Source organism: Apodemus sylvaticus, chromosome 7 (assembly GCF_947179515.1).
Source record: "Apodemus sylvaticus chromosome 7, mApoSyl1.1, whole genome shotgun sequence".
Classification (NCBI taxonomy): Eukaryota; Metazoa; Chordata; class Mammalia; order Rodentia; family Muridae; genus Apodemus; species Apodemus sylvaticus.
The window spans coordinates 116,704,844-116,723,590 of record NC_067478.1 but is presented as its reverse complement, the minus strand read 5'-3'; the positions used below and the strand labels follow the sequence as shown (position 1 = coordinate 116,723,590).

General features: G+C 40.0%; 1 protein-coding gene across 1 annotated transcript in view; it reads right to left on the bottom strand.

Moving 5' to 3' along the window:
* The window catches only part of Muc16 (mucin 16, cell surface associated), a 243,453-nt gene that overhangs the window by 103,428 nt on the left and 121,278 nt on the right, over window positions 1-18,747 (bottom strand). The window contains exons 28-38 of the mRNA XM_052189402.1: window positions 13,083-13,201; window positions 11,625-11,692; window positions 10,458-10,624; window positions 10,329-10,364; window positions 10,111-10,167; window positions 5,912-6,036; window positions 5,652-5,719; window positions 4,882-5,054; window positions 4,736-4,771; window positions 2,425-2,549; window positions 750-817 (exon numbers count right to left, since the gene is read on the bottom strand). Coding sequence (XP_052045362.1) covers window positions 750-817; window positions 2,425-2,549; window positions 4,736-4,771; window positions 4,882-5,054; window positions 5,652-5,719; window positions 5,912-6,036; window positions 10,111-10,167; window positions 10,329-10,364; window positions 10,458-10,624; window positions 11,625-11,692; window positions 13,083-13,201 — 1,042 coding nt within the window. The remainder of the gene's footprint in view (window positions 1-749; window positions 818-2,424; window positions 2,550-4,735; window positions 4,772-4,881; window positions 5,055-5,651; window positions 5,720-5,911; window positions 6,037-10,110; window positions 10,168-10,328; window positions 10,365-10,457; window positions 10,625-11,624; window positions 11,693-13,082; window positions 13,202-18,747) is intronic.

Sequence of the window (18,747 nt, the reverse complement as noted above, 5' to 3'; positions counted from 1 at the left end):
ATGAAGTACTGTGCAATATTAATCTTACATATCCCCTACGTGTTCACACTGCAAAATCATGATACCTGTAGTGGTGCTATTGAGAAGTGGGAATTGCTGGAGAGGAGGGACTAAATGAGAGGTTTTTAGATTATTTAGGGTATGTTCTCAAGGAAACTGCAGAACTCCAACCTGTTCCTTTCTTTTGTTTTTGGTCTGGATGTGGTCAATTTAACCCTGTTGCCCCTCCCCAAATGAAAAACAAGGACCCACCTAATTATAGACAAAGTTATTTCTAAATCTGTGATAAAAAACTAAACTCTTCTCTTAGGTTTGTTATATAGACCAGTTGGTAGAGTGCTGGCCTATTGTTCATGAGATGCAGGGTGCCATCACTCTAGTACCACACACACTAGGCCTGGTAGCATGCACCTGTAATCCCATATTCAAGAGGTAAAGGCAAAAGAATCAGCACTTCAAGGTTATGCTCAGATACATGCTGAATTTTTGCAAACCTGGATGTGTCAAACAAAAACAACTTTTCAATATAAGTTTATCATTTCAGGGCTTGTCATTTTGTTTTCTTCATTTCAGTGATAGAAACTAATACATACATCTTGAGATACTGAATTTCAGAAGAAAGAGAAAATAGAATCAGGCCTAACTTGGGCTGCCAAAAAGGCTGAGAACAGAAAGAAGACCTAGGCATAGAGAAGTATGTATAGAAACTCTATTAAGCCTTTCTGGGTGGTCTCCTCTATAGGACTCACCTGAGTGAAGTCAGTCTGCAACTAGAATACAGTAGGCCAACACTGGTATTTTGGAACAAGGGTTTGAGCTGTGAAGAAGAGAGAGGGTTCAGTTAATGGTCTAAATAGGGGAAAATGGAATGAGCAAGAGAGAAAGAAATGTTATACTAGAAACAGTATGTGTAGTAAAGGAAAATGTGTATGAGCCTGGCTGGGTGAGAGAGGCAGTAGAGATGTAGACCAATTAGAATTTATAACAGGGACATTCATGAGTGTGAAAATAAGAATGTGGTATAAAGCAGTGGTAGGTAATAAAGGTAAGTGGGCAAAATTGCAAGTGGAAGATAGACAAGACTAGTGAGTTCAGGGGCATTCATTAAATGTGACAAGGGAGAGATGAATGAAGATCAGACAGCTAGAACAAGCACCAGTGGATATAGAAAGAAAAAAAGTAGAAAGGATGGGATAGGTGGGCACAGGACTGATGCCATATGAATGATCTGAGCAGCATGAGAATGAAGTATAAGAGAGAGACAGAGGCAGTGTTAGATTGGAGGAGGGCTGTAGTGAATGGGTTGGGACAATAGTATGGCCAGAGTAGGTAAGTGTAACCTACAACTCTGGGTAGGGCAAGGGCAGGTAGGTAGGTCACCAATGGTAAAGGCAAAGTATGTAGGCATGGATAGAGTGGGTAGTTAGGGCATAAGTTGGTGAAGCAAGAGAGAAGTAACCAAGTCTGGAAAAGTAGGTGAGGCAAAGTACAGCAAGACAGATGTGGTAGGTACTAGTAAAAAGTATAGGGATAGGGAGGTGAGCAAGTCTTGAATTCATGGACAAGTGATAAGTGGAAATGATAAGAAGGGAGTACGTGGATTGGGAGCAGGTGGGTGGGGAACAGAATGTAAGTGAGCATCTGTAGGTGAGGCAAGAGGGGGTTGGTTGTGAGTAGGACCTTAGTGAATGGATGGGACAAGTAAAACGTGTTATGGTAAGATTAGGTGGATGGGGCAACAGTAAATGGGGTAAGGGAGGGAGCAAGTCACCAGAGGGAAAAGAAAAAGAAGTAGGTAGGGATTGAAGGGGAGGGCAGAGCACAATGGAAGGTTACAGGAGAAATATGGGTAAAAACAAATGGCAGACCAAGACAGGGGGGTGGTGGGTAGGGCTTTAGTAAATTGGTTGGTTAAATAGGTAGTAGGTGGTGTAATCTTTAGATAGAGCAAGAATAGGTGAGAAGGGCTGGGAAACAGTACATAGAGGCTCAGTAGATATTATAAAAGTAATTTAAGTGAGCATGAGTTGGGGTAGTAACAGAGGGACACAGGTGTGGATGGAGTAGGTGGGCCAACCATCAGTGACTAGAACTAGAGACAGGTAGACTGTGATGGAAGTGGTAACAGTGAACGGGGCAAGAAGGCAGGGATATACAGAGCAAATGGGGCATCAGTAATCCAGGAAAAGGAGGGGGTAGATGAATGGTATGGATGAGTCTTAAGTAGTTGAGGCAATAGGTAAATAAGGTGCCATTGAGTTTGGCATGTAGGATATGGGTGTCTGATGGTAGCTAAAACAAGAAAGAACAGGATGGAGATTTGGTTGGTGATTTGGGAAATCAAATGCAGGTATGGCTGAAATGAGCAAATAGGACCAAAGGTGACAGAGTAGGTGATGCAAGGAAGGTGGGTAGAAGTCTCACCAGAAGATTCAGGATTTTCTCCACTTTATTAAACTTGGCCGATCCTGGGACCCACATGTCATTCATGTAGGGTAGGTTAGTGATGGTGAAGTTAAGAGTATACCTTAGTAGAGCAGAGCTCAGGGCTGCAATTAGATTAGGAGAGAAGTTAAGTCCTGAGTCATACAGGAACTAGCTTTAGGGTTTAGGATGTATTTTGTATTCATAATATCATTCATATTATATTTATATTCATCATTAGGATGTATTTATATATTCATATATTGTATATGTCATACAGGAATTAGATTTAGGGTTTAGGATATATTTTATATTCATATTACTTGGGTATTACCATGTAGGACAACAGTATGACCTGTCTCTCCCAGAACAAATTAATGAAACCTCTTATTTTAAATGATATGAATACCAGTGCTTAAACCCTTGTGGTAATAAAAATATAATAGTATATGCTTTTAGTCTTGGTAAGATACCACATTTTACAGCAGACAGAAGTTCTTCAAGAGATCCATGACTAGTCAAAGTGCTGAGAATAACTTTTAGTGCTTAGATATACACAGAACATTTGTATCATACCCTTCAAAGCTCAGGGGTTATCACAAAATAATAGAAGGAAAGAAGATAAAAGGAAGATGGGAAGGAGCTCTGTGGAATGCTGTCTTTAACACACCACACTGCTGATACACTTAAATTCACAACAGCTGTTACCTATACAAACATAGATGGAGAATAGGTTCACCTAGCCCATCCCTTGCTGAGGAACTATTAGCAATAATGGGTTCTGGGGGTCATGGTAAAAACATGCTTTGCAGTTGTGTAGCCACCGGTAAACTGCACATGCTTTTATCACTGCTTTTGACTAATTGTTCTCTCTATTGATTCTTTTCATGTCACAGCATGGCCGCTGTACATAGCTTTATCTATGCATCACTAATAGGTTTGCCCAATGGGGAGCATCCATCAGAGGAGGAGACCTTGGATGTCTAGGGTACAAGGCTTATTTTTCTAAGCCAGATCAATGGTCAGTTCAGAGTAAAGCCTTGGGTCATAGAGTTCTGAGAAAAAGCAAAGGCAATTAGAACCATGAATTTATCTACTTGGGTATATGTATGTGGATTGTGGTGATTATGGTACGTGTATATATGTATCTGTGTTTGCATACATGTGGGGCATATGTGTGTGCAGATACATGTACACATGTGTGAGACCCAAGGTTGATGTCAGGTGTGTTCTCCAGTCATAGTTCATCTTATACATTAAGGCAAGCTCTCTTGCAGGGAACCCAAGCTTGCCCTTTCTGCTAGTATGGTCTTTCTAGTTCGTTACAGAGAGTCCCTGTACTCACTTTTGGATTCTGGGATTATAGGGAAGCTGCTATGCTCGTCCAGATTTTGTAAGAGTTCTGGGAACCCAAACTTTGCTTCTCATGTTTATATAGCAAGTACATTATTTAATGAACCAACTCTCAGCTCTATATCACCAATGTGACAACTGAGGACAGCTCTATATCACCAAAGTGACAAGGTCACCTCTGGCTTCCACACACATTTGCATGCACGCGCGCACACACACACACACACACACACACACACGCGCGCTCGCGCACACACACACACACACACGCGCACACACACACACACACACACACACATTTATTCAGGGACCTTGGTCATTTGGTCAAGTGAGTCAAATTAGGAAGCTGATAATTCATGAGTTGATATTTTATAGATTGCTTCCTGTACAAATTTGTTCTTGACTAACTGGTCTGCTGGTTAATACTCATTCAAGGCTTTGAGAAAGATTTAGAAGTTAGTAGACACCTACATTAAGAATCAGGCAACAGAGAATGACATTGGAGACTGGTGTTGGGGTGGGAAATAGTATTCTGAGAATTATCAGACCTTTGAAGGTCTTCTATCACTATCAAGGGTCAACCTTGGGATGCTCTGGGACATACCCCTCCACCTCTTATCCTGCCTCCTGCAATTTCAGGAGTCACTAGAAGTATTTTCAGAGAAAATTTTACCTGTGGAATTGGAGATGGGATTTGGTTTATTTGAAGAAACAATGCTAATCATAGAGACTGTGGGGGAGAAAAGACATCTATTTAGAGTAGAAATGCCATCTATGTAGAGATACCTTGAAGGGTATCCTGATCTGGGTTTTGCTAGGTTTTAAATTGCTACTCATCTCAGCCTGGAAGTTTGGTGAAGAATGAAATGGGAACAATGGGATTTTGCCTTCTTATATTTCAAAGAGCTGTGTATAGTGATAAGTATAGAAGGAAATTAAGGAAACTTAGAGTAATTACCTCTGGGGGTAGTAGCCAGCATCTGGTTTGTGTAACCTACAGAGAGAACAGAAGATTCAAATTGTAGTAGAATTGAGGAAAAGGAAGCCCAGAGAGGGAGGGCATGGGCTCTGCAATATAGCAAAGCACAGTTGGCTGATGCTCACTGTTGACATAGAGACTGTTCTGGTCCAGGGTATAGGGGCCAATCTGGGTGACACTCTGGGTCAGATGGCTCAGCTCCTCATATATCTGTTCACTTTCCAGCCTGTGGCCAGCAGGGTCTAGGTGGTAGGTACAAGTAGCATCCACCCCTGTGGCTGTCCTATTTTTCTCTGGCCTGGAAAGGTTAAATAAGAAGAATGATGATAAATGGATTCCCTGAGGAGGGATTCTGTGATACCTAGAACATCAACTGAAGAATTCAGAAGAACAGAAATATCATATAGAGACTTACAAACTCAGTTGTACATTTTCTATCGTATTGACCTGCAGTAATGTGTGACCCTGGGCAGACAGTGAGTCAAATTTTTATCAATTACAAGAATCACATAAGCAAGTGCTGGTTACAGGAGAAGGAGAGATCATAAATGAGACATATGAAGAAGAAGAATCAGAACACCAAATGTCAAAAATAGTGACCATAGAGGGCATATTTGTCTTAAGAGAAATCATTTGGTTCAGTATTAGGGTTCACAGGAAATGTTCTTTTATTTCAAAGTTAAGACAGGAAAGAAGGAATCCAGAGCACATGATCAGAAACAAGTTGATGGATTGTGGGAGAAGTGGCAAAATCAGGAGATATTTTGGTACCAGATATGGTATTTCCTGAATTCTCCTGTGCATAAGACATGCAGAAATGCAGGGAGGAATCTGAACACAATCTTTGGTCTGAGAGAACTTTAAGTAACTGTGGCCTTCTATTTTAAAGACTCACCTGAGCAAGGTTAGCCTGCAGCCTGAATACAATTGACCAAAACTGGTTTTGTTGAACAAGGGCCTGAGCTGTAAAGAAAGAGGAGAAGGATGAGGAGGAGGAATACAGGATAGAGAGGACAAATAGTGAGATGTACAAATCAGGCAATGGTGAGTTCGACTTGCATATATATGTATAGTCAGGATGAGGTAGGCAGTAGTTTCTTCAAGGGCATGGCATGGCCGATAGGTGGGGATGGATGCAATGAGCAGGCCTCTCACCAGGCTTTGTAGGGTTCTCTCAGTGATATTGAACTTCCTGGATCCAGGGTGACCCATATCTTTCTCAAACTCCAGGTTAGTGATGGTAAAGTTGATGGTGAAATGTACCAGGACAGGGCTGGTGGCTGCAGAGGAGATGACACAAAGCTCATGCTTTTGTTTCTCTCTGGACTTCAGCAACAACTATGTACATATTTAAGCACTGGGGAGTTTTTTTTTTTTCTGTAAGAAACACAGATTCTTTAGGGGGCAGGGAGGGAAGCAACCTTACCAGATCTTCAACTGAATTACCAAGGATAAGTAGGATTGCTGTATAGAGGTAGCTTCACCATGAAGCAGAATAGAAGTATTTCTTTCTCTCCAGGTAGCTATCAAGCCTATAGTCACCCCTTGCTTCTGAGTTTTTATAATGTAAATCTATTTTTTCCCACTTTTATTTTCCAATTTTGCTATGCTGTACACTTTCCTGCAAGCCTATAATGTGCTTGGACCATACCCTTTCCCCACACAACTCACAGCCTTCCACTTTTTTGCTCCCACTTCCCACCTCTCTTATTCCATTTGTTCCCTAAGACAATTAACACTTTAACTTTTATCATCTATTCATAAATATTATATATAAACACACATGAAACTTAAGACTCACAAATGAGAGGAAACATTATATTTGTCTGAGTCTAACAATTCACAATGTATAGCAAGTTGCATCAGTTTTCCTATAATTGAGATAACTTATTTTTTATTGCTACAGAGCTCCATTGTCCATATGTAGCACATTTTCTTCACTGATTTGTTTATAAACAATGCAATTGGTCCCAAAACTCAGCTATTATGAAAAGTGTTACAATAAACACTTATATGCAAGTTTCTCTCAGCTATGATGACCCAGGGTCTTATGGGTATATATAATGGTACAAAAGGGTCATATATTAGCACAGATACAAACAGATAGAAAAATGTAGATAGAAAATCCACTAAGATTTCATTTCACTTTTCTCAGAATGTATAGTCATTCTGAGAAACAATGGTATAAAGATGTGGAACTATTGTATACTGTGTGTAGTAAGTTATGTTATTCCCACCATTATAAAAACCAGGATAAAGGCTTCTGAAAAATAATCTACATCTTTTCTTAGAGATGCACATATTTATTATTGATTTAAGAACTAAGACATTCAATAGTGTGTTTCCAGCCTCAACATTTCTAACTGGCAGAACACAGGTCACATAATTGTAGTACTTTCATGATCTGGGGTGATTTATTATATATGACTATAAGCTCCTACATTAGAATCTTATTTTTATGTCACTGGTATTTTTATCACATAAGCCTTAAGTAGTCAGTAAAGGATAATTTTTTTGTATATGTGTTCATGTATATTACATATGTCTATATAAATGTGCATTTGTGGCCAGAGATCATTTCTTCTGTCTTCTATTTTTTTTTTGTACTTCTTTTTTTTGTTTTGTTTTGTTTTTGAGAAGAGATCTCTCACTGAATGTGGCGCTCACTGCCTTGCCTAGACTAACTGCCTTGTACACCTCAGGAATGTTCCTGTCTTTTCCTCCCCCATGTTGTCATTACAGGTATAAACTGCTACATCCATTTTTTTCCATGAGTGCTGCAGAGGTGAACTTGATTGGAATCTCATGACTGTGTTCGAAGCATTTTACTTGATTGACCAATTATTCCAATCCTAATGTGATTTTTTTTTCACAGCAAGATATTTTTTTGTACTTCTTATACTATCATGGCCCAGAAAATATGCTGTAAAATAAGGATTCCAGTAACCACTGGAAATAATTTGCACACAGATCCAATTCTGTTCATTCTGACAGTTGATTTGTCATAATAAAAAGTGGAGAGTAAGTATACAGGATCACATGAAATCTTCATGCACTATAAAATGACCCCTGATTTCTAGTAATCCCTATGAATTATGCAGACAGAAGACCATTTCTTTTTCAATTATCAAGTAGTCAAGACATATGTGTATTTGCAAATGACCTTCGCTTTCATCTCATCAATCAAGAAAAATACTTCTTAATACAACATGCTAGTCAACTGGTTAGTTATGAAACTTAAGCAGCTGATCTCAACTGAATTACTATATAAATTAATACTTAGTTAATAAATCCACCAGTTTCTATCTCTGAAAGGACTAAAGAAAATAATTTATAAATGAGAGGCCAAGAAGATTGAATAATTGGTAAAGTGACTACTGCAGAAGCATGAAATTTTTTGTTTGTTTTTTTACAAGCATGGACATTTAAGTTCAGATTTCTAGCACTCATGTTAAAAGAGTGAACGGGGAGAAGCCAAGAACTATTGTGCAGGCCTGTAACCACAGCTTTGAAAGGGCAGAGACAGATGCACTCCTGGAGTTCATTGGTTAGTCAGCCTAATTGAATTGTTAAGCTATAGCTTTTGTGTAAGAAACTATCTTTAAAAATGTGGAGAGGCTGGAGAGACTGTCATAATTCACTTAATAGGATTAAGTGATGTTAATGTAATTTCCATTTTACAGATGGAAAGTCTGGCCAATGGGAAGGTCAGTAATTTGTCCCAGTTCATGCAACCACAAAAATGAAGATATAAATATAAACAGCAGCTATAATCTGTATTATTGCATTAATATATTGTTCACTTAATATGCGAGAGGTTGTGTTGATATACTAGGTTTAGATTATTTTTGTATTTTTAAGTAATTTTTAATTATTTAAATGTATTTATATATGTATGTCTGAATGTGTGCCATATTTACAGAAACATGTTGAGGCCAGAGAAGGCATCAAATCTCCTGCAAATGGAGTTAAAGCTGAGTGTGGATCTTCTGGAAAGGCACTCCTCAACTACTGAGTCATCCTTCCATTTCCATCTTTTTATATTTTCAGCAACATATCAACGGTTGATTCTCATCAAATAGTACTTTCAACACAAACCCTGGAGTTGCATACATGACAATATCATAGGAGTTTTATGAATCTTGATGTGGCTTGAATGAGAAATGTTGCTGAAAGACTCATGTGTTTGAATTATTGGTCTTCAACTGGTAGAAGTGGTTGAGAAAGTTGTGTTGTGGAACCTTGAAGAAGTGGAGCCTTGCTGGAGTAAGTGAGCCCAGTCCTACTTCCTTTCTATTTCCTGATGCAGTGAGAACAGTCATCTTTCATTCCTACCACTATGCCTTCTCTTCCATGGCAGATTACTGCAAACAGTAACTCAGAACAAGCCTTGATACTCTAAAGGGACTTCTTATGCAGCATTTTGTCACCACAATGAGAAATGTAACAAATGTGTATGTCACTATATTATACAGTGCACACTACTAGAGTTAAACATTACAAGTTGTTTACTAAATCCCAGTGATGAGCAGATGGATTTTTCTTGTTCTATTTAAAAACCTTTCTGGTAACTTTGGCAGATTCAACATAGAAAATATTGCAGAGTAGGTGGGGAAGGAATGCAGAAAAGAGAAATATTGGATTCATAGATTTTGGACAAATCAAACCTCTAAAATTCTACTAAAAAGATAGAACTATACTTTTGTAATCAGATAATTATCAGAAATAAACTCTTATCTATTTAATCTATTCAATAACAAAGGTTTTTTTCTTCTCTCCTCCCCTATCAAAAACAAAACAAAACAAAACAAAACAAAACAAAACAAAACAGAAAACAACTAGCTCTTTTGTAGCCCAGGCTAACTTCTGATCCTTCTTTCTCCATCTCCCAAGTTACAAGCATGAACTGCAAGGCTCCCTTTATGTGATGTCTCTTGGAATTTTGTGCATGCTAGGTAAGCATTCTCCAAATTAAGCTATATCTTCAGTGCCAGAAAATAGTTATTAAAACAAACTTATTACTGACTGTTTATTTAATAAACTAGAGGGTTGATTGATAAATGTTCTTGCTCCTTGCACAACAGCCATTACACACTAAATAAATACCCTCATCAACTAGCCATGGCAGAATGAAGCTAGTTATGGATGTTGGATGGTATAGAATTCAAAGTTTTAGAAATGAGTTCTAGGGAATGTTTTATGTGGTTGGTAAGTGTTTAGTAATCAAAGATTCCCCAGGGACCTGGGAAGACTCTATTACATCTCTTTGGTGTCTGCTGACATTTTTCATCTGCCTTAGATCTCTACTTATTTTTTAAATGACTTGGACAATTTAAACCATGGAGAATTCATACCTGTTGGGGTAGAAGAAATGTTTGGCATTCCTTCAGAAACAGTGGCCATCACGGAAGCTGAAAAAAAAAAAGCCCAAGTGTTTTGACTGCAGACCGTATCCCTGAGGAGACATAAGGAAGTGACACCTTCCTTGTTCTTCCCATAAGGGTTGCAGGCATGAAACAGAGACTCAGACGCATGGACTTAGTAAAGAACAATGAAGATTCAAGATACTCACGACTATGGGTGGTAACCAGAATCTGCTGTGTATAACCTACATAGATAATGAAAAAGGAGAGAAAATTGGGTGGGATTGGAAAAATAAGGGTGTGGGAGGAGAACACTGTGACTCTTAAATATAGCTCACCATTGACATAGAGACTGTTTTGGTCCAGGATGTAGGGCCCTAGCTTCATGACGATTAGTCTTTTCAGCTCCAAGTATAAACGCTCTCTGTCTAGCCCTTTATTAGAAATGTTGGGGTGGTAGGTGCAGATGGCATCTACTCCTGTGGCTGTCCCATTGTGTTCAAGCCTGGGAAAAGCAGGCAAGGGAATTGACATTAAATAGGTTATCTGGGGAGGGATGCAAAAATGTCTGAGACAGGTACTAAAGGCCCAGAAGAAACGAAACATCTGGCATATTGCTGAAAATCCAGACTTATACTCTATGAATATGCTGACTTCTAATACTTAATTTGTGACTATGAGTAGACTTGGAAGTGAAAGTGTTAAATATAATGCAAGACTCAAACCTACAGCATCATGTCACAGGGCCTAGAAGAGTCATATTTACAAGAGATGTAAACATGAATTAGTTTTACCAAATGGAAAATCACATTGTCTTGAGAAGGATTCTATGCACAGAACTTAATCCCCCAACCCCAGCAACTCTCCTTTATTTCAAAGTCAGAGAAAAAGAAACAATTAAGAATATCTGAGCATTAGGATCCTGTGGGACTTGCATGCCATGAGAGTTGAGGACAAATGGAAGAATCAGGAACTCACATGTAACTTGAGGTCATGTGTTCTAAATTTTCCAGTGCTGGGGACATAAAAACAGAAGGCAAGCTGACTAAACTGGCCTAGAAATATCTGAGGAAAGACTGGTCCAACATAATTGTTATGTGTGTGTGTGTGTGTGTGTGTGAGAGAGAGAGAGAGAGAGAGAGAGAGAGAGAGAGAGAGCATGCGTGTGTGCGCTTGCTCATGCCTATGTATGCATATAGATGTCAGAGTGTTTATTCTACCTGTCTATCTTGATAGCATCTCTCTTGGCTTTTTGTTTGTTTTTGAGATACGTATTTCTCTCCCACTGTGAGGCCTAAGACATACTGATTTAGCTAACTGGCCAGTCAATTCCCAGGACCATCCGTAATATACTTCTCTAGCACTGGGTTTATAAACATATATTGCCATGACTGACTTTTCAGGTGGGTGCTGGGGATCAAACTCAGGTCTTCATGCTTGCTCAGCACACACTTTATTGACTGAATTACCTCTGCAGCTCCTGGCCTATTACTATAAGTTCTCACCTGAGTAAGATCAGTCTGCATCCAGAGTATAGTGGGCCAATACTGGTTTTACTGAATAGTGCTCTGAGCTGTGGAGAAAGGTAAGAGGCATGAGAACTATGTTGAGGATAAGGGTAAGAGAGACATGAGAAGAGCAAATTGTTATGCATGCTCAGGTCTTTCACTTATGAACTATGTATGAGGTTGTTAGGGCCTCCTTCATGGTCATGTGTAAGTGGAGATTCCGATGCTAACCCTGGTTCTTGATTTGTCAATAAAGAAGGGGAGGGCAATTGCTGGGCAGTGGGTACAGGTTGGACTTCTGGGTTCCAGGAGGAAATGGCAGATGCAAGGAAGGAGGGTGACCTTCTCTGTCATGCTTTGGAGGAAGAAAACACAGCAATCATGTAAGGTCTGAGTAAGAGCTTGGGCCTGTTGCCTCTACTACAAGCAGGTGGCCAAGGATGTTTGCAGTAGCTACATGGGGCTTGCCACTGAAGTTTGGGGCACGTGTGTCAGGAAAGAGGTGATCTGTGCACAGGAAGCCTGGTCCTAGGTGGAGCAACAATTTTGATCCCCAGGAACCTGGGGGAGGGGGGTTCCACCTTCGACCTTGTGGGAGGAGCTTCCATAAGCTGGAAGGAATTTGGTCACCAGCCCCTGGGCCCCACAACACCCCCAACACCCCAACACCTACTCCCCACAGAAGATGTATGGCTATCAGTCTCTTAGGAGCAGCACCAGGCCTTCCTACGTATAAGTAAGGTTTCCCTAAGCTCTCAGTCTAAGCTAATGAGAAATACCTGCTGTCAAACCCTGAATCACCCCAAAACTGTATATAAACCCTATCTTGGATCCTATGGGGGAGGATTAAAGATATACAAGAATTTCTCCGTCATCTGAGAGTTTCTGTCATAAGAGTTATAACTTGAGGGAAGAGGTCTGTTCTCTGGAAGCAGCACCATCAACTCTGCTGCAATCCTCCCTGGCTATGCAGTCTTTTGTTAGCCCATGAGAACTGACTCAGTTCAGAGCAACTTGGGTAACTAAGATGGTGGTATCAGCAACAGCAGCTGCCACAGGAGATGGCAACAGCGGTGGTGGAAATGACTTCCTGGTATTCCCCCAACACTCTGCCAGAACTCTCACACCCAGGAGCCTTTGCGCCTCAGGCCCAAACATAGAGAGATGGAGATAATAAATTGGAAAGGGCACACTATTCCAGGTGGGAGATATCTGTGCCCAGCAATTGTACTAAGAAAGCAAATTATAAGGAATTGACTGTATTGTGTTTTTTATCTACAGATTTAAGGGTCCTAGAGGTGGATAGAAAGGGAAGCTGTGAGGACTTGGTAGTGTTATCCTTCCTGGGAAAGGGCAGTAGTGATTTTAAAACTACACACAAGAGTCATGAGTTGGGTTGGTGAGCGTAGCTTTCATCTGTAGGTGGGCTTGTATACACTGGAGTGGGTGTCTCACCAGTTTCTGAAAGATTCTCTCAGTCATGTTGAACTTTCTGGATCCAGGGTGACGCATAGCCTCCACATACTCCAGATTAGTGACAGTGAAGTTGATGGTCAGTGGCACCAGCATAGAACCTGTTACAGTTAAAGGACGGGAAGGATGAGAGAGACACATGTTTTAAAGTTATTTAGCTATTTTTTCTCTCTAAACTAGGGTTGAGGCATCACCCATAGACATCTCTATTATACAGAACAAGTTTCTTCAAAAGTGGACAGTTTCATTATAAAGAAGACTCAGACATAAGTCTCAGCTGATAGGTACCAAGGATAGATACGGTTACTCTTGATTGGTAAATGTGCCATCAACCATAAAGGAAATATATATGACTCTCTATATAGTGAGAGAAAGGCTGGAAGTCATATAAGCATTATCCTTTTTGAATTTTTGGTTAAAGTAAATGTTTTTTCTGACACATGTTTATTTATTGATTACATGTGTGTATGTGTATATGTATATTTGTATATGTGATGTGTGTGTGTGTGTTGGTGTCTGTGTGTGGGGGGTGTGTTTGGACATATCTGTGATTGGGTATATGTTTACACATGTGTGTACATATGTGTTTGGGGGACACTGCATATGGAACTGCATACATGACACCTATGAATTGTTCATCTTGCTTTTTTAAGATGGGTCTTTAATTGGCCAAGTATTTATAAGGTGTGCTAGAATGGATTTCCAATGAGTTCCAGTGATCCTCAAGGCTACACCTCTCATGAGTTAAGATTGTACATCCATGACACTTGACACTATACCTTTTCTTTGTTTCTTTCTTTCTTTGTTTCTTTCTTTCTTTGTTTCTTTCTTTCTTTGTTTGTTTCTTTCTTTCTTTCTTTCTTTCTTTCTTTCTTTCTCTTTCTTTCTTTCTTTCTTTCTTTCTTTCTTTCTTTCTTTCTTTCTTTCTTTCTTTCTTTCTTTCTTTCTTTCTTTCTTTCTTTCTTTCTTCCTGTCTTCTTTTCTTCCTTCCTTCTTTCTTTTTTCTTCCCTCCTTCCCTCTCCATTCTTTTTTATTCTTTCTTCTCTCCCCTCCCTCCTTCCCCCTTTAGTATGGGTGCTGGGGAATTGAACACTGAGCCTCAGAATTGCAAGGAAAGCACTGTAAAACACAGCTATCACATAAGCCTTTATTACTATTTTTATTATTATTCTTAAGAAACTTATATGTTGGTCCTTCACATTAGGTCTTATCTACAAATCCAAGAACGCATCCCAATGATCATTCACCATGATCAAGTAGGCTTCATCCCAGGGATGCAGGGATGGTTCAATATATGGAAATCCATCAATGCAATCTACTACATAAACAAACTCAAAGAAAAAAAAACACATGGTCATTTCATTGGATGCTGAAAAAGCATTTGACAAAATTCAGCATCCTTTCATGCTTAAAGTCTTGGAAAGAACAGGAATTCAAGGCCCATACCTAAACATAGTAAAAGAAATATATAGTAAACCTGTAGCCAACATCAAACTAAATGGAGAGAAACTTGAAGCAATCCCACTAAAATCAGGGTCTAGACAAGGCTGCCTCCTCTTTCCATATCTTTTCAATATCATACATGAGGTACTAGCTACGGCAATTAGACAATATAAGGAGGTCAAAAGGATACAAATTGGAAAGGAAAAAGTCAAACTATCACTATTGGCAGATGATATGATAGTATTCTTAAGTGACCCAAAAAACTCCACCAAAGAACTCCTACAGCTGATAAACAACTTCAGCAAAGTGGCAGGTTATAAAATCAACTCAAGCAAATCAGTAGCCTTCCTATGCTCAAAGGATAAGTAGGCTGAGAAAGAAATTAGGGAAATGAAACCCTTCCAATAGCCACAAACAATATAAAGTACCTTGGTGTGACTCTGACCAAACAAGTGAAAGGTCTGTATGTCAAGAACTTCAAGTCTCTGAAGAAGGAAATGGAAGAATATGGAAAATGGAAAAATCTGCCATGCTCATGGATTGGCAGGATTAATATAGTTAAAATGGCCATCTTGCCAAAAGCAATCTACAGATTCAATGCAATCCCCATCAAAATCCCAACTCACTTCTTCATAGAGCTAGAAAGAGCAATTCTCAAATTCATCTGGAATAACAAAAAACCCAGGATAGCCTAAACTAGTCTCAACAGTAAAAGAACTTCTGGGGTAATCAGTATCCCAGACCTCAAACATTACTACAGAGCAATAGTGATAAAAACTGCATGGTATTGGTACAATGTCAGGCAAGCAGATCAATGGAATAGTATTGAAGACCCAGAAATGAACCCACACACCTATGGTCACTTGATCTTAGACAAAGGAGCTGAAAGCATCCAGTGGAAAAAAGATAGTCTTTTCAACAAATGGTGCTGGTTCAATTGGAGGACAGCATGCAGAAGAATGTGAATCTATCCATTCTTATCTCCTTGTACTAAGCTCAACTGCAAGTGAATCAAGGACCTCCACATAAAACCTGACACACTGAAACTATTAGGAAAGAAACTGGGGAAAACCCTTGAGGACATGGGCACAGGGGAAAAGTTCCTGAATAGAACACCAATACCTTACGCTCTAAGATCAATAATAGACGAATGGGACCTCATAAAAATACATTTCTGTAAGGCAAAGGACATTGTCAAAAGGACAAAACATCAACCAACAGAGTGGGAAAGGATCTTCACCAACCCGAAATCTGACAGAAGGCTTATATATAAAATATAAAAGAAGTCAAGAAGGTAGAACCCAGAGAACCAAATAACCCTATTAAAAAGTGGGGTACAGAGCTAAACAAAGAATTTTCACATGAAGAACTTCAGATGGCTGAGAAGCACCTTAAGAAATGTTCAGCATCATTAATCATTAGGGAAATGCAAATCAAAACAACCGTGAGATTTCACCTCACACCAGTCAGAATGGCTAAGGTCAAAAACTCAGGAGACTGTAGGTGTTGGTGAGGATGTGGACAAAGAGGAACACACCTCCACTGCTGGTGGGATTGCAAGATGGTGCAACCACTTTGGAAATCAGTCTGGTGGTTCTCAGAAAACTGAGCATGACACTTCCGGAGGACCCTGCTATACCACTCCTGGGCATATACCCAGAGGAATCCCAAGCATGCAATAAGAACATATGCTCCACTATGTTTATAGGAGCGCTATTTGTAGTAGCCAGAAGCTGGAAAGAACGCAGGTGTCCCCCAACAGAGGAATGGATAAAAAAAAATGTGGTATATATACACAACGGAGTACTATTCAGCCATTAGAAACAATGAATTCATGAAATTCTTAGACAAATGGATAGAGCTGGAGAACATCATACTAAGTGAGGTAACCCAGTCTCAAAAGATCAATTATGGTATACACTCACTGATAAGTGGATATTAGCCTAGAAACTTTGAATACCCAAGACATAATCCACATATTAAATGATGTCCAAGAAGAACACAGGAGGAGCCTGTGGTTATGGAAAGACTCAGTGCAGCAGTATAGGGGAATACCAAAACAGGAAAGTGGGAAGGGGTAGATGGGGGAACAGGGGGAGGGAAGAGGGCTTATGGGACTTTTGTGGAGTGGGGAGCCAGAAAACGGGAAATCATTTGAAATGTAAATAAAGAAAAAAATACATATCTACAAACTCAGAAAAAAATAAAAAGAAATGAAACCAGGGTTTCAAAACACCACCTGATGGTTATGGTGCATGAACATCATTTGTCTTAGTCAGGGTTTCTATTCCTGCACAAACATCATGACCAAGAAGCAATTTGGGGAGGAAAGGGTTTATTGAGCTTACACTTCCATGCTGCAGTTCATCACTAAAGGAAGTCAGGACTGGAACTCAAGCAGGTCAAGAAGCAGGAGCTGATGCAGAGGCCATGGAGGGATGTTTCTTACTGGCTTGCTTCCCCTGGCTTTCTCAGCCTGCTCTCTTATAGAACCCAAGAACACCAGCCCAAAGGTGGTACCACCCACATGGGGCCCTCCCCACTTGATCACTAATTGAGAAAATGCCCCACAGCTGGATCTCATAGAGGCACTTCCCCAACTGAAACTCCTTTCTCTGTGAATACTCCAGCCTGTGTCAAGTTGACACATATAACTAGCCAGTACAATTGACCCCTTGTCAACTTGACACACAAACACATTACTATTAAGCCTCAACTCTTAATTTCTTTTTCATCCCCAAGATCTAAATTACTTTAAAAGTCCCACAGTCTTTACATATTAAAAGTTCAATCACCTTAAAATGTCCTACATCTTTAAAATTCAAAGTCCTTTAAAAATTCAAAGTCTCTTAACTGTGGGCTCCAATAAAATACTTTCTTCCTTTCAGAGGGAAACATATCAGGGCACAGTCACAACCAAAAGCAAACCTCAAACTCCAATGATTCAATGTCTGAGATCCAACTCACGATCTTCTGGGCTCCTCCAAGGGCTTGGGTCACTTCTTCAGTCCTGCCCTTTGTAGCACACAGCTTGTCTAGGTACCAGCTGCCTGTACTCCACTGCTGCTATCTTCCACTGTAATTAGGCTTCACCAATAGCCTCTCAAAGGCTCTCTTGATGGTGAAAAGCCTCTGCTCCTATGCCTGACCCCTTCAAGTCCTGGGCTATCAATTGCAACTGAGGCTGGACCTTCACCAATGGCCTTCCATGGCCTCTCACTGTGCCAAGAGCCTCAGCTGCTCTTCATGACCCCTTCATGCCGTTAAAACCAGTACCACCTGGGTGACTCTTACACAGTACCAAGTCCAGTCACAGCACAAAATACAACTGTGGCTATCTCTGGAACACAGCCTCTGTGCTCTCAGAAAACACTTCCCAGAAGATTTCACCTCAGTGATGCTGGTCTCTTATTAATCACCGCTAATTTCTTAGCTCCAGCTAACCAGCATTGATAGTTCCAGTAACATAAAGGTTTGCTTTAGTGGCTCTGGTATCTTTGTTACTCACAGCTGATTCTTCAGCCCCAGCTAACCAAAACCACAGAATCTTCACAATCAAAACATGGCCACTGTAAGAGTCTTTAATCTTCCCTCTGAAATTTCACAAGCCAAGCCTCCATCTTTTGCACTGTTCTTAACATTGTCTTCCATGCTCCTACAGAACTTTCCAACGAGCTCTTAATATTCCAATGGCTTTTCTAGCTCAAAGTTCCAAAGTCCTTCCACATTCCTCCCCAAAATATGGTCAGGTTTTCACAGGAATACCCCACTATGCTGGTACCAATGGCAAAGAACTTTGTAAAGAAATTTCAGAAGGGATTTATTCTCAGCCTGCTGCATCAAAGAGGTAATTATTCACAGACTGCACTACATTCTTCCCATGATCCTACAATTACTGAACACTGCACAAGTAATTGTTCTGCCTCTTCTATTGTGAGATGAGAGGAAGATGGAAGTCGTGGACTGCAACCACAGTCTATTGTTCTTCAGTGCAATTCCCCAGGAACCTCTGTGTACCTACCCAGAATAGAAATTAACTACTAGAAGAAGAAGAGGAGTGCCAGGAATGTTTGGAAATTACCCAGGGACTGTCTCTCTTCATCTAGAATTATTCTTGTTTGCTCCAAGTGTTTTATTCTTGACAAAAATAAACTCAGGTTTGCAGTGCTGCATTACTTAGGAGGTATACCAAAATATCCAATG